At 46.5% G+C, this 15754-nt stretch overlaps 1 protein-coding gene and 1 long non-coding RNA gene across 2 annotated transcripts; both read right to left on the bottom strand.

Moving 5' to 3' along the window:
- Window positions 1–3757: 3757 nt before the first annotated feature.
- Window positions 3758–4774, bottom strand: LOC139026210 (uncharacterized). The gene is made up of 3 exons (XR_011477963.1): window positions 4732–4774; window positions 3890–3911; window positions 3758–3812 (listed from the first exon to the last, which is right to left on the bottom strand). It is a non-coding gene; the product is annotated as an uncharacterized lncRNA (long non-coding RNA).
- A 3733-nt stretch (window positions 4775–8507) lies between these two features.
- LOC112076913 (microtubule cross-linking factor 3-like) lies at window positions 8508–9716 on the bottom strand. The gene has a single exon (XM_024143549.2). The coding sequence runs from the start codon at window positions 9396–9398 to the stop codon at window positions 8508–8510; it is 891 nt and encodes a 296-aa protein (XP_023999317.1). The 5' UTR covers window positions 9399–9716.
- Between the last annotated feature and the right edge of the window lie 6038 nt (window positions 9717–15754).

Genomic DNA, 15754 nt, shown 5'->3' with positions numbered 1-15754 from the left:
AGAGGAGGGAAGAGAGAGAGAGAGAGAGAGAGAGAGAGAGAGAGAGAGAGAGAGAAGAGAGAGAGAGAGAGAGAGAGAGAGAGAGAGAGAAGAGAGAGAGAGAGAGAGAGAGAGAGAAGAGAGAGAGAGAGAGAGAGAGAGAGAGAGAGAGAGAGAGAGAGAGAGAGGAGAGAGAGAGAGAGAGAGAGAGAGAGAGAGAGGAGAGAGAAGAGAGAGTAGAAAAGCGAGAGAAAGTCTTTATATATTCGTTATTCTTTTGAAACTTCTGTGAGTTTAGTGTTTACTGTTAATTTTTATTGTTTATTTCACTATTGTTTATTCTCTACTTCACTTGCAATGTTAACATATGTTTCCCATGGCAATAAAGCCCCTTGAATTGAGAGACAGAGAACATGTACAGACACACATTAACATGTAGAGACATACAGTACGTAAACAACACATCAACTTAGAGACACACACACACACACACACACACACACACACACACACACACACACACACACACACACACACACACACACAACACACACACCACACACACACACACACACACACACACACACGCACACACACACACAACATATATTAGCTAGAGGCTAACTGGCTGTATGATACGTTGCTATTAGTTAGAGGCTAACTGGCTTATGTACACTGTGATATTAGCTAGAGGCTAACTGGCTGTGTGTGTCTCTCTCTGTGCTCACTGTGCTTAATGAGATGACTGCTCTGGGTTACCCTGTGGTTGGCCACTGCACCCCAAGCCGTGTGTGTGTGTTATTGCTGTGTGCAGGGCTGACTGAGGGGAGTTAATAGATGTTATCAGGGAAGTTATGCACCCCAATAATCTGAGAGGGAACAGAGTACGTCTGGGGGGGGGGTCAAAGCCCTCCGTCCAAAAATTTGAGATTTTACAATTATTCGAACACCCGAAACAGCTTTTTCCTGCAATTTAGAGCCATATTCATTATTCTTAATTCTATGTCCAAAAAATAAAAGTATATTTTTCTGCAAATCTAAGCCCACCCCTTCAGCTGTTAGTTTCCTCCTGACTGGAGGTTATTTTTTTACAAAGAAACAAAATATTTTAATCTCTGCTGGAATCTGGGTAAAAGATAGAAAGGAATGTGAATCTGATTCAGTGCATTTCTGTTATTGATTTTCTAAAGTCTACCATCCTTGGCAGCAGACATTCCAGCTAAGATAGACAGACATTCCAGCTAAGATAGACAGACATTCCAAGCTAAGAGACAGGCGATTTCAGCTAAGATAGACAGACATTCCAGCTAAGATAGACAGACATTCCAGCTAAGACAGACAGGCGTTTCCAGCTGAAGACAGACAAGACATTCCAGCTAAAGATAGACTGACATTCCAGCTAAGATGAGATACAGACAGCATTCCAGCTAAGATAGACAGACATTCCAGCTAAGATAGACAGGACATTCCAGCTAAGATAGACAGACATTCCAGCTAAGATAGACAGGCATTCCAGCTAAGATAGACAGACATTCCAGCTAAAGATAGACAGACATTCCAGCTAAGATCAGACAGGTCATTCCAGCTAAGATAGGACAGACATTCCAGCTAAGATAGACAGACATTCAGCTAAGATAACAGCATTCCAGCTAAGATAGACAGGCATCCAGCTAAGATAGACAGCATTCCAGCTAAGATAGACAGACATTCCAGCTAAGATAGACAGACATTCCAGCTAAGATAGACAGACATTCCAGGCTAAGATAGACAGGACATTCCAGCTAAGTATAGACAGGCATTCCAGCTAAGATAGACAGACATTCCAGCTAAGATAGGCAGACATTCCAGCTATCTCTCTCTTTNGCTGTTGCCCAGGGGCGTCATGCCCCCAAAATCTGAGGGTCAGAAAGTACATGAGGATGACTGGGGGGGGGGGGGGGTGGGGGGGGGGGTTCCGGAGAGGGCTATGCCCTGTCCATAAATTGGAGAATTTGGCATTTTTCCAAAACCTGAAACAGCTTTTTTGCGGCAGTCTAGAGCCATAATCATTATGCTTAATTACATGTCCAAAATATGTATTTTTCTGCATATCTAAGCATTTTGAGATGTCTGTATCCTCCTAACTGGTGTTCTTTTTTCAAAAACTAAATATGATTTTCTGCATCTCTGCTCAAATCTTGGTAGAAAGATTGAAAGGAATATGAGTCTTATTCAGTACATTTAGTTATTGCCTGATTTTCTAAAGTCGACCAACCTTGCCAGCAGGCATGCCAGCTAAGATAGTTAGACAAGCTAGCTACTCTAAGATAGTTAGACAAGCTAGCTACTCTAACTGTATAGCCTGAAAATGGCTCCTTGGTAGCTAGTTATGAGGTTGGGAGATTGGCAACCTATCTGGGTAGCTAAAAACAACTTCATAAAATTCCTTCCTAAAAGTTGCTAGTAGTGTTACAGAGAAATAACGGACAAAAAATATGTATAATTAAAAAAAATACTTAAAACAACTAAAAAAAAATCTGAGGGCACGTGCCCCTGTGCCCCTGTGCCCCTGTGCCCTGTGCCCCTGTGCCCCTGTGCCCCTGTGCCCTGTGTCCCCTGTGCCCCTGTACCCCTGTGCCCTGTGCCCCTGTGCCCCTGTGCCCTGTGCCCCTGTACCCCTGTGCCCCTGTGCCCTTGCCCCTACCCTGTGCCCTGTGCCCCTGTGCCCTGTGGCCCCTTATCGCCCTGTGCCTCGTGCCCCTTACCCTGTGCCCCTGTGCCCCTGTTACCCTGTGCCCCTGTGCCCCTGTACCCCTGTACCCCTGGCCCTGTGCCCCTGGCCCCTATGCCCCTGTGCCCCTATGGCATGACGCCTTATTGCTTTGCATCTTAATGTCTATTATGCCTCAATTGTGGTGTCACCTTCGTTTCTTCTCTCTCTCATTCGTCCCATAGAACTGAGTACAGAGAGATGAGAGCGGAGTAGGACGAGATGAAGAACGTTCTATTGAACGAGGACGCCTGCCAGCTGCAGAACATGTCGTCGCGAGCTGGAGCGAGCAATAAGAATGCCCGATTCCTCCAGTACGGTCTGAGAAGGCGAGAGAGAAAGATGAGTGTTTCGCGCAGACCGGAGAGGTAACGAGAGCTACTGACGGGCCCTGCAGCAGGACGTGAAGTAAGGCGCTGTCTAGACTCTAGGATAACTATTTTTGGCTCGGGTAATATACCTCTTAAGGATCCGTGTCGATAAATTTTTTTTTTTGCCTAGAAATCAACATACTCAAATCTAACTTCCTGTAGCTGAGGACTTGAAGCAAGGATATACATATTCTTAGTACCATTTTGAAAGGAAACACTTTGAAGTTTTTGTGAAATGTGAAATGAATGTAGGAAAATATAACACATTAGATCTGGTAAAAGAGTATTACAAAGAAAAAAAACAACAGTTTTTTTGTATTTTTTTTGTAACCATCCTCTGAATAATAAGAGAAAGGCCAATAATGTATTATTCCAGCACCACAGGCGCAATTTAGATTTTGGTCACTAGATGGCAGCAGTGGATGTGTAAAGTTTTAACACTGATCCAATGAACCATTGCATTTCAGTGAGGGGCCAAGCCTCAGACACCAACAACTTGTTTATTCATCAAAACCAAGCCCTTTCGCGCCAACGCCAACAAAGTAAGCGCCGATAATGTTGATAGTGAAAATAGCAGAAATATTTCTGACACACCAATGAACCTATAGCGCTACTGCCTGCGCTTTAGATTTACCAATGTGTTAGGTTGTTAAAAACTACCTGAAAGAAATGTTGTCTAGACTATATATGTCATAGGGTAATGTTGTCTAGTCCTCTAATGTCATGTGGGTAATGTTGTCCTAGCTCTATATGTGATAAGGGTGTGCCCTGAAGACTATGTTGTCTAGACTCTATATGTCATAGGGTTGTGCCTGCAAAGAATAATGTTGTCTAGGACTCTATAATGTCATAGGGTGTGCCCTGAAGAAATTTGTCTAGACTCTATAATGTCATAGGTGCCTAGATATGGCTACTCTATATGTCATAGGTTGCCCTGAAGATAATGTTGTCTACTCTATATGTCATAGGGTTTACTGAATGGTAATGTTGTCAAGACTCTAATGTCATTAGGTAATGTTGTCTAGTCTCTAATATTGTAAGTGTGACCTGAATAATGTTGGTCTAGACTCTATATGATCATAGGGTCTGACCTGAAGGTAATGTGTCTAGACTCTATATGTCATAGGTTGACCTGACAGGTAATTTGTAGACCTATATTCATAGGGTTTGACCCTGAAGGTAATGGTCTAGACTCTATATTGTCATAGGAATGTTCTGTCTAGACTCTATATGCATAGGTAATCTACTCTGATTCATAGTGTATCTGTAGTCTAGGTAAGTTTGTCTCTATATGAGGGGCCAAGCCTCGACACCCACAACTGATTTCATCAAAACCAAGCCTTTCACGCCCAACGCCAACAAAGTGCGCTCGATAATTTGGGGATAGTGAAAATAGCAGAAATTATTTCTGACACACCATGACACCTTATAGGCGCTTACTGCCTGCGCTTAGATTACCCAAATGTTTAGGTTTGTTAAACATAGCCTGAAAAGAAATGTCTTAGACTATATATGTCATAGTGTAAATGTTGTCTAGTCTCTATATGTCAAGGGTAAATGTTTTAAGACTCCTAATATCATAGGGTTGACCTGAAGGAATTTGTCTAACTCTATATGTCATACGGGTTTAACCTGAAGGTAATGTTGTCTGTACTCTATATGTCATAGGGTTTGACACTGAAAGGTAATGTTGTCTAACTCTAAGTCATAGGGTAATGTTGTCTAGACTCTATATGTCATAGGGTAATGTTGTTAGTCTCAGTATGTCATAGTAATTTGGTCTAGACTCTATATGTCATAGGGTTGTACCTGAAGGTAATTTGTCTAGCTCCTATATGGTCCATAGGGTGTGACCTGGAGATAATGTGTCTAGACCTATTGTCCATAGGTTAGACCTAAGGTAATGTTGTCTAGGACTTATATCATAGGGTGTGACCTGAAAGGTAATGTTGTTGCTAGACTCGTATATGTCATAGGTTGACCGGAACGGTAATGGTTTGTGCTAGACTCTATATTCATAAGGGGTAATTTGTCTAGGGGTGGGGAAACTCTATATTCATAGGGTAATGTTGTCTAGACCTGATATTTCATAGGTGTGACCTGAGGTTAATGTTGTCTAGAACTCTATATGTAAATAGGGTGTACCTTGAAGGTAATGTTTCTAAACTCTATATGTCATAGTGTGACCTGAAGGTAATGTCGTTCTAGACTCCTATGTCATAGGGGTAATGTTGTCTAGACTCTATATTCATAGGTGGGACCTGAAGGATAATGTTGATCTATTGCATGTGCCTGAGATTTCTAGATTCATGTCATTGAACTGGGTAATGTTTGTCTGACCTCTATATCATAGGGTAATGTTGTCTAGACTCTATATGTCTATGCAGACTCGTCATGTAATGTTGTCTAGACTATAATTGCATAGGGTAATGTTGCTAGACTATATATGGTCAAGGGAATGTTTGTCCAGACTCAAATTGAGCATAGCTGTGACCTGAATGGTAATGTTGTCTAGACTCATATGTCATAGGGTGTGACCTGTAAGGTAATGTTTCTAGACTCTCTATGTCATAGGGTAATGTTGTCTAACTCTATATTCATAGTTGTGACCTGAAGGTAAGTTGTCTAGACTCCCATATGTCATAGGGAATGTTTCTAGACCCTCCTAATATGTCATAGGTAATGTGTCTAGACTATAAGTCATAGGGTAATGTAGTCTAGACTATATATGTCATGGGTAATGTTGTCAGACTCTTAAATGGCATAGGGTGTGAGACCTGAAGTAATGTTCTAGACTCATATGTGAAGGGTGTGACCTGAAAGTTGTGCGTAGACTATTTTTCATAGGTAATTGTCTAGACCTCATACTTCAAAGTTGCTGACCTGAAAGGTAATGTTTGTCAGACTCTCTATCATAGCGGTAATGTTGTCATAGATATATTTATGTCATAGGTGATGAAACCGGAGGGATAATGTGTCTAGACTCCTATGTCATAGGTTAATGTGTCTAGAACTCTAATGTCAAGGTTGTGAACCTGAATAATGTTGTTCTAGACTCCCATATGTCATAGGTAATGTGTCTAGACAATTATGTATATGGTAATGTCTAGACTATATATGTTAATAGGGGTAATGTTGTCTAGGAACATGTTGTCTGCTGGTAAACTGTGGATGATGAATGCAAATTTAATTTGATCCACAAGGCCATTCTAATCCCAAAATGCTTGTGTATATACAGTACATACATATACATATACACATATGCAGTTGACATCACGTCATCTGGGCTCGAAAAGTATTCAGACCCTTGACCTTTTCCACATTTTTTACGTTAGCGACCTTATTCTAAAATGGATTAAAATATAAACAAATCCCTCATCAAGTACAAATACACCATAATAACATCACAAACCATCACTGACATCACAATACCCATAATGACATCACAATACCCATAATGACATCACAATACCCATAGACAATACCATAAATGACTCACAATACCCCATAAATGACATCACAATAACCCCATAATGACAAAGAAAAACTGCGTTTTAAAGAATTTATAAAAAATAAAAACAGAAAATTCCCTTATTACAGAACGTTCAGACCCCTTCCTAATGAGTCTCGAATTGAGCTTCAGGATGCATCCCTGTTTCCGATTGTTCATCCTGAGATTTCTACAACTTAATTGGAGTCCATCTGATGGTAAATTCAATTGCGATTGGATATATTTGCGAAAGCAACACCTGTCTATATAAGGTCCCACAGTTGACAGTGCATGTCATGAGCAAAAACCAACGTCCATAGGTTGAGGAGTTGTCTATATAGCTCCGAGACAATTGTGTCGAGGCACAGATCTGGGGAAGGTACGCAAAACATTTCGCAGCATTGAAGGTCTCTTAAGAACACAGTGGCCTCCATCATTCTTAAAATGGAAGAGTTTTAAACCAACCAGACTCTTCCTGAGCGGCCGCCCGGCAAACTGAAGCAACTCTGCGGGAGAAGGCCTTGTCAGGGAGGTGACCAAGAAACCCGATGGTCACTCTGTACGAGCTCCAGAGTTCCTCTGTGGAGATGGGAAGACCTTCCAGAAGGACAATCATCTCTGAATCACTCCCACAATCAGGCCTTTATGGTAGAAGTGGAACCAGACGGAAGCCACCCCTCAGTAAAAGGCACATGACAGGCCCGCTTGGAGTTTGCCAAAAAGGCACCTAAAGAGATTCTCAGACAATGAAAACAAGATCTCTGGTCTGATGAACTAGAATTGAAACTCTTTGGCCTGAATGCATAGCTCACGTCTGGAGGAAAGCCTGGCACCAATCCCTACGGTGAAGCATGTAGTGGCAAGCATCCATGCTGTGGGGGATGTGGAAAAAGTCAAGGGGTCTGATACTTTCAGAATGGACTGTATACTAATAGGACCATGGCCCAATCTCTCTCCTCCTCTTCTCCCCCTCCCTCCTCCCTCCCCTCCTCCCTCCCTCCTCCCTCCCTTCCCTCCCTCCCTGTCTCTCTCACTCCCTCCCTGTCTCTCTCCCCTCCCTCCCTGTCTCTCTCCCCCGCCTCGCCTGTCTCTCGCCCCTCCCTCCCTGTCTCTCTGCCCCTCCCCGTCTTTCTCCCTCTCCGCCTTCCTTCTCCCCCCCTGTCTCTTCTCCCCCTCCCTCCTGTTCTCCCACCTCCTCACTGTCTTTCTCTCTCTCCCATTCCCTCTCCCTCCCTGTCTCCTCCCCTCTCCCTCCTGTCCTCTCTCCCTCTCCTCCCTGTCTTTCTCCCCCCTCCCTCCTCCCTCCTTCCTCCCCTTTCCCATTCCTCTCCCCCTCCACCTCCCTGTCTTTCCCACCTCCTCTCCACTTCTCTCCACTGCCTTTCTCTCCTCTCGTCCTTCCCTTCCTTCCTTCATACTCCCTGGTGGCTCCCTCCCCTGGGTCTGCTCCTCCCCTCCTCCCTGGTCTTCTCCCCCTCCCTCCCTGTCTTCTCCTCTCCCCTCCCTGTCTCCCCTCTCCTCTCCCTCACCCTTCCTCTCCTTCCCCTCCTATCACTCCCCATTAACAGGTGCGAAGGATGTATCAGTGCGTCTGCACCATGGAGTTGGAGAACGTGGAGGAGAAAGGACGAAGGACGGAGGAGGAGAACGAGCAGCGAGGCAAAAGCTGATAGAGGGTGGGAGGTGACCAACAGGCCCTGCAAAACCAACTGGAGAAGGCCAAGGGTGAGGAGGGGGAGGAAGGGGGTGAGGTGGTGGGGGGGGAAGGGAGGGTTAGGGTGGTGGTTAGGGTTAGGTGGAGGTAGACCGAGAAGGCCCTGAAAAACCAACCTGGAGAGGCCAAAGGAGGTTATGAGGGGGGAGGGAAGGGGTTGAGGTGGGGGGGACGGGAGGGTTAGTGTGTATAAAGCATAGGCTGCTAAAACATGCTGTTATTTAAACCCATACAGACGTGACAGTGGCAGACATATAGACATACCTTTAGCTCGTCATTTTCATCCTCTAGTTTCTCTATCTCCTCCTGAAATAGCTGGTCGGGCTCAGGTACCGGCTCGGGCTCGTTAACGATGGCCTCAGGGGAGAGATCCTCTGGTTCRGCCGTTTCCGTGACCGGCTCCGGGGGWGACGGTGTCTTCGTCTTCATCTTTCCTCCTCCTCCTCCTTTCTTTAAGCTTTTATTCAGGTGAAACTGGATCAGCTCAGACTGCAAACATCCCTCTCTCCAGAAGCCAGGGCCGCAGCCCACACTGCTCTTGCCGGAGCTCTTTTTGTTGCCGGTAGCTGTGRTGCTAGCCTCGCCTTCTCCTCCCCCTCTTCTCGGGTTATTGTTCTTCAATTTAGGAGATTTGGATGAACAAGGCTGATCAGAAACAACCCGTGTTGTATCCCCCTTCAAACACGATATATCAGTACAACGCGAGTCTTCAGACMGACTACTGCGCTCCTCTGCCGCTCCTCTGCCGCTCCCAGCCGCCGCCGCCGCCCTGGTCAACGTATGGATTTCAGCACCAGCGGACTGGACAGGGGTCGCGCCTGCCACGCTTGCCGCGCCTTTGGAAGAAGAAGAAGAAGACAGTCTGTCTTTGCTGGTTGCCGTGGAGACCGGGGAGCTYCCGCGGCRGCCTCTCCCTCCTCCGCACTGCTTTGACGTGATGCTCTTTGACGGAGTGCTGCTTTTCGGTGTCTCTTTAGATCCAATGTCTTTGCCGCCAGCCGGGGAGGCAGCGCGCTGTTGCTGTTGCGGCTGCTTTCTGTTGCTATTGTCTAGCTGGCTGCGGGAGTCGGCAGCGCCGCCCGAGGCAGGGTTCATGGTGTCATATAGAGAGGATGGACGTTCAGTTCAACAGCCTAGTTTACATCCACATCACATCACCCAGACCTCCCTGCGCTGTGTTCTTCTGGCTGAAAAATAATCCAGTGAACACGTCGTTATTATTAAGTACAAATGCAAAAGAAAAAGAAGCCCGAGAATCCGAGGTGATTTGCTTTCATGCGTTTCTTGAAAGTAGACCCAAGTAGGCTAAACGAGAGGACATTCTATTTRGAGAGGTGTTTAAATATAGAGCATATCTGAAATTAATATTTTATGTAAAGGGTCACCTTCATAACAACACTGGCCCCAATCCACCCACTATAAGGTGGCAGTAGAGGCAAACCATCTACATCCAGCATGTGCATCTCCCAACACCATCCGACGAGGCTACTAGCCCGCACGCAGGGAAGGGCTGCAGTAATTGGAAATCTCATCAGCCTATTAAATTGCACTAGGCTGAAGCATGTGTCCAGCCATTCTACTGTAGATCTCTCTCTCTCTCTCTCTCTCTCTCTCTCTCTCTCTCTCTCTCTCTCATTCGTTTAAAGACAGGCTTCTTCGGAGCCCTGACCTCTAGAAGTAAACATCGTCGAGACAAGGCTCGAGGGAAAGTGTTTTGAATATCTGTCAGGCTCGTGGCAGTCATTCCACCACTGCCGTCCGACACGTTCGATGAGACTTCACTCAACCGGACGGAACGGATAAAACCCGATGAGACATTAGTCAACCTGGTGGAACGGATAAACCCGCAAATAAAAGAACCGAGCGACAGAAAAAAAGGGTCAATCTACACGATGCTCGCGCTGTAGTACACTCAATAGTTGAATACCGTCTATAATTCGACGGTCATCCTAGTGTGTAGTCTAATTAGAGGTTAGTTTCCGARGGAAACCACAAACACTGGGATCTAACAATTACATTTACATTACATTTAAGTCATTTAGCAGACGCTCTTATCCAGAGCGACTTACAAATTGGAAAGTTCATACATATTCATCCTGGTCCCCCCGTGGGGAATGAACCCACAACCCTGGCGTTGCAAGCGCCATGCTCTACCAACTGAGCCACACGGGACCGTGATAAAGATTCAAATTGATTGACACAATTAAAAACCCTTTGTCCTCTCTAAGCACTAAATATATTGATGTTAATCCTACAAATAGAGTTATTCTTAACCAATGAAAACAATGAATATCATTTTAAAGGGCATCTTACCAGCAGTATCCCGGCGACAGTGATGGGGAGGAGGAGAATTCCCCTCCTCTGAATCTCTGAGCGCACGGCCCAACCACCAATGAAACTGTTTCAATATACATTTACATTACGTCACCTCAGGGAGGGGCGCAAGAAAGAGACACACCGGAAGATGAAGTCTGAAGTGCTTAGTTGGCACCTGGCAGGACACAAATAATGCATTCACTGAATGACGACCTGAAGATTTATGGCACCATAATTAGTGATAATGCCTCTAAACTACCTTATTGGTTTAAAGATTGTCAGAGAGAGAGAGAGAGAGGCAGTCATATCAGAGGCTTTGATGGTGGATACACAGGGGGTATCCCTCCTTGAATACGTGGTTCCTGTCTACAACCAGTTGTATGGTTTGTTAAACTTTGAAATCAATYGMTTTGGTTTGGTGTACATTTAAGCATAATTCTGTTGCCATGCAATTGGAAGGAGGCATTTTCTATCACTCTGCCTCTGTGTTTCAAAACAAGCTGAGTACCAAAGACACCCAGCCAACATTGTCACTTTCCATTAACTCCTGGCTTGTCACTCTCTCCTCTCTCTGTCTCTCTCTCTCTTTTGCTCTCTCTCTCTCTCGCTCTCTCTTGCTATCTCTTTTGCTCTCTCTCGTAGCCTCAAGCTGTGCTGTGAAACTGTTTCACAGGAGCCTGGAGACKGTCAGAGATGAGTTAAGAGAGAGAGAGGGGGGTACTTTTTGAACAGAGCTACGGGACAGAGACAGTCAAACGCTCTCACCCTCCTCACACTAACTGGGTTATCTCCCACCCTCCTCGCACTAACTGGGGTTATCTCTCACTCTCCTCACACTAACTTGGGTTATCTCCCACCCTCCTCACACTAACTGGGGTTATCTCTCACCCTCCTCACACTAACTGGGGTTATCTCCCACCCTCCTCACACTAACTGGGTTATCTCCCACCCTCCTCACACTAACTGGGGTTATCTCCCACCCTCCTAACACTAACTGGGGTTATCTCTCACCCTCCTCACACTAACTGGGTTATCTCTCACCCTCCACACACTAAATGGGGTTATCTCTCACCCTCCACACACTAACTAGGTTATCTCTCACCCTCCTCACACTAACTGGGGTTATCTCTCACCCTCCACACACTAAATGGGATTATCTCTCACCCTCCACACACTAACTGGGTTATCTCTCACCCCCTCACACTAACTGGGGTTATCTCCCACCCTCACACTAACTAGGGTTATCTCCCACCCTCACACTAACTGGGGTTATCTCCCACCCTCACACTAACTAGGGTTATCTCCCACCCTCACACTAACTAGGGTTATCTCCCACCCTCACACTAACTGGGGTTATCTCTCACCCTCCTCACACTAACTTGGGTTATCTCAACCCTTCCTCACACTAACTGGGGTTATCTCTCCCCTCCTCATAACTGGGGTTATCGCTCACCTCCACCACTAAAATGGGTTATCTCTCACCCCCTCACACTACTGGGGTTATCTCTCACCCCTCCTCACACTAACTGGGGTATCTCTCACCCTCCTCACACTAACTGGGTTATCTCCCACCCTCCTCACACTAACTGGGGTTATTCTCCCACCTCCTCACAACTAACTTGGGTTATCTCTCACCCTCCTCACACTAACTGGTTATCTCTCACCCTCCTCACACTAACTGGGTTATCTCTCCCTCCCACACTAACTGGGTTATCTCTCACCCTCTCACACTAACTGGGTTATCTCTCACACCTCCTCACACTAACTGGGTTATCTCTCACCCTCCTCACACATAACTGGGGTTAATCTCTCACCCTCCCACACTAACTGGGTTATCTCTCCACCCTCCTCACACTAACTGGGTTATCTCCACCCTCTCACACTAACTGGGTTATTCTCACCCTCCTCACACTAACTAGGGTTATCTCCACCCTCTCACACTAACTGGGTTATCTTCTCACCCCTCACACTAACTGGGTTATCTCCAACCCTCCTCACACTAAAATGGGTTATCTCCCACCCTCTCACACTAACTGGGGTATCTCTCACCCTCCTACAAACTGGGTATCTTCTCACCCTCTCACACTAAATGGGGTTATCTCCCACCCTCCTCACACTAATGGGGTTATCTCCACCCTCCTTCAACTAACTGGGGTTATCTCTCACCCTCCTCACACTAACTGGGTTATCTCTCACCCTCCTCACACTAACTGGGTTATCTCTCGCCCTCTCACACTACTGGGTTATCTCCACCCTCCTCACACTAACTGGGTTATCTCTCACCCTCCTCACACAACGGGGTTATCTCTCACCCTCCTCACACTCTAACTGGGTTATCTCTCACCCTCCGCACAACTAACTGGGGTTATCTCTCACCCTCCTCACACTAACTTGGGTTATCTCCCACCCTACTCACACTAACTGGGGTTATCTCTCACCCTCCTCACACTAACTGGGTTATTCTCCACCCCTCACACTAACTGGGGTTATCTCTCACCCTCCTCACCACTAACTGGGTATATCTCCAACCCTCCTCACACTAAATGGGTTATCTCCACCTCCTCACACTAACTGGGTTATCTCTCACCCTCACACTAACTGGTTCCTCTCCTCACGGGTTATCTCCACCCTCTCACACTAACCTTGGGGTTATCTCCCCACCCTACTCACACTTAACTGGGTTATCTCTTCACCCTCCTCACACTAACTGGGTTATCTCCCAACCTCCTCACACTAACTGGGGTTATCTCTCACCCTCCTCACACTAACTGGTATCTCCAACCCTCCTCACACTAAATGGGGTTTATCTCCCACCCTCCTCACACATAACTGGGGTTATCTCTCACCCCTCCTTCACACTAACTGGGTTATCTCTCACCCTCCTCACCACTAAATGGGTTATCTCTCACCCTCCTCACACTAACTAGGTTATCTCCCACCCTTCCTCACACTAATGGGTATCTCTCACCTCCCACACTAACGGGTTATCTCCCACCCTCCTCACACTAACTGGAGTTATCCTCACCCTCCTCACACTAACTGGAGTTATCTCTCACCCTCCTCACAACTAACTGGGTTATCTCTCACCCTCCTCACACTAACTGGGTTATCTCCACCCTCCTCACACTAATTGGGTTATCTCCCACCCTCCTCACTAACTGGGTTTATTCTCACCGCTCCTCACTAACGGGGTTATCTCCCACCCTCTCACACTAACTGGAGTTATCTCTCACCCTCCTCACAACTAACTGGGTTATCTCTCACCCTCCTCACACTAACTGGGTTATCTCCCACCCCTCCTCACACTAAATGGGTTATTCTCCCACCCTCCTCACACTAACTAGGGTGTGTGTCTCCAGAGAGTTAGTCTCTATAGTAGTATGCACACAGGTACAATACCATGTCACAGGAAACCAATATAAACCCCCTCTCACACTTGTAGCCTCTTGTTTAGTTAATAACATCAATTCCAGCAGAAAAATTTTTTTGGTAATGTGCCTAAGAGAGCCAGAGATAAGAGTATCTCGCTTGATAGTTTATCACCAAAGCCGCAGACGCGTGAGTCTGGTTTATATTATTCTTATTTTACTGGTGGCGCTGAAGCTAATTCCTCATTGTAAATCACTATCTAATTGTCAAAGATGTGAAGCTAATTATTTTGGGCTTTGTCCTGGGGGATGTGTCTGTTCCTTTTTAAAGAACCACAGATTGTGGTTGGGTTTTAAACTCCCCACTACCCCCACCTCCACCCAACTCTCCTCTAGTCCTCTCCACCTAACCCTGCTCTCCTCCCCCTCCTCTCCCCCAACCCCCGCCACTTTGCTCCCCCACCTCCTCTCCCCCCCTCTTCCCCTCCTCCCAACCTCCTCCCCCTCCTCCTCTCCTCCCCCACCTCTCCCTCTCCTCATCTCCTCCCCCTCTCCGTCTCCCCAACCGCCCGGTCGCACTGCCGTCCCCAGCCCTCTCCTCCTCTCCTCTCTCCTCTCCCCCTCTTCCTCTTGCCTCCTCCCGTGCCCGCGCTCTCCGTTGGCTCCGCGCCGTCCCTCTCCTCCTCTCCTCCCCACACCTCTCCCCCCTCCTCAACTCCCTCCCACCTCCTCCCCCACCTCTCCCCGCTCTCTCACTTCCTCCTACCCCCACCACCTCCTGCCGCCCCTCCTCTCCTCTGCCCCCCCACGCTCTCCCTCGCTCTGCTCCTCGCTCCGACAAACCTCTCCTCCCCCTCCACCCTTCCTCTCACTCTCCTCACCACCTCTCACCCCATACCCTCCCCTGCTCAACTGGTGAGGTTCCTTACTATGACACATGTCTACATCCCGCAGGGCCCAGTCCCCTTCAATATGAATCCACTCACATAAATTAACCCTTGAACATCTCTTTCTGTAACTTCGTAATCTTAATCGATTAAATTAAACCCTTGAACATCTCTTCTGTATCTTCCGTGTAATCCAGCTTCCACATTAAATAAACCCTGTGAACATCTCTTCGGGTTACTTCCTGAAATCCACTCAACAGCTAAAAGTTAACCCTTGAACATCTCTCTGTAAAGATCTTCACTGTTAATCCGAATAAACCGGTGTACAGCGCTCTATTCTGCATCCTCCAAATTGTGACAAAGTTGGATGACATGTCTATCCATCTTTGCCAAGTTATTATTACAAACTTGTCATGTCTTGATCAGCTAATTACATAACAAAACTGGTTAAAGCCCTAAAAATCGAGATGAGATTTAGCCTGGAAACTCCACTGAGAATCTGAATCAGGATATGGGATCCGTGGTACTGTTAGCATCCTAGGAGTCGTGTAATCAGTCTGCTCGGAGGTTATCCTGTAACTCTAGTCTGTATTGCCGAGTTGATCCTTGCCCTAGTTCGATTCCTGAGTAACTCCGAAGTCTGATCCTGGGGATCTGTTAACGTCTTGCTCTGATCATGAGGTATCCTGTTCAACTCTAGTCTGATCTTGGGATCGCTGTAACTCTAGTCTGATCCTGAGGGATCCTGTAACTCTAGTCTGATCCTGAAGGATCCTGTAACTCAGTCTGATCCTGAGGTATCCTGTAACTCTAGGTGATCCTGAGGTATCCTGTAATCAGTCTGATCCTGAGGTATCTGTAACTCTAGTCTGATCTGAGG

This window comes from Salvelinus sp. IW2-2015, unplaced genomic scaffold (assembly GCF_002910315.2).
Source record: "Salvelinus sp. IW2-2015 unplaced genomic scaffold, ASM291031v2 Un_scaffold4126, whole genome shotgun sequence".
In the NCBI taxonomy this organism is placed as follows: Eukaryota; Metazoa; Chordata; class Actinopteri; order Salmoniformes; family Salmonidae; genus Salvelinus; species Salvelinus sp. IW2-2015.
This window is presented reverse-complemented; position numbering and strand designations above follow the sequence as displayed.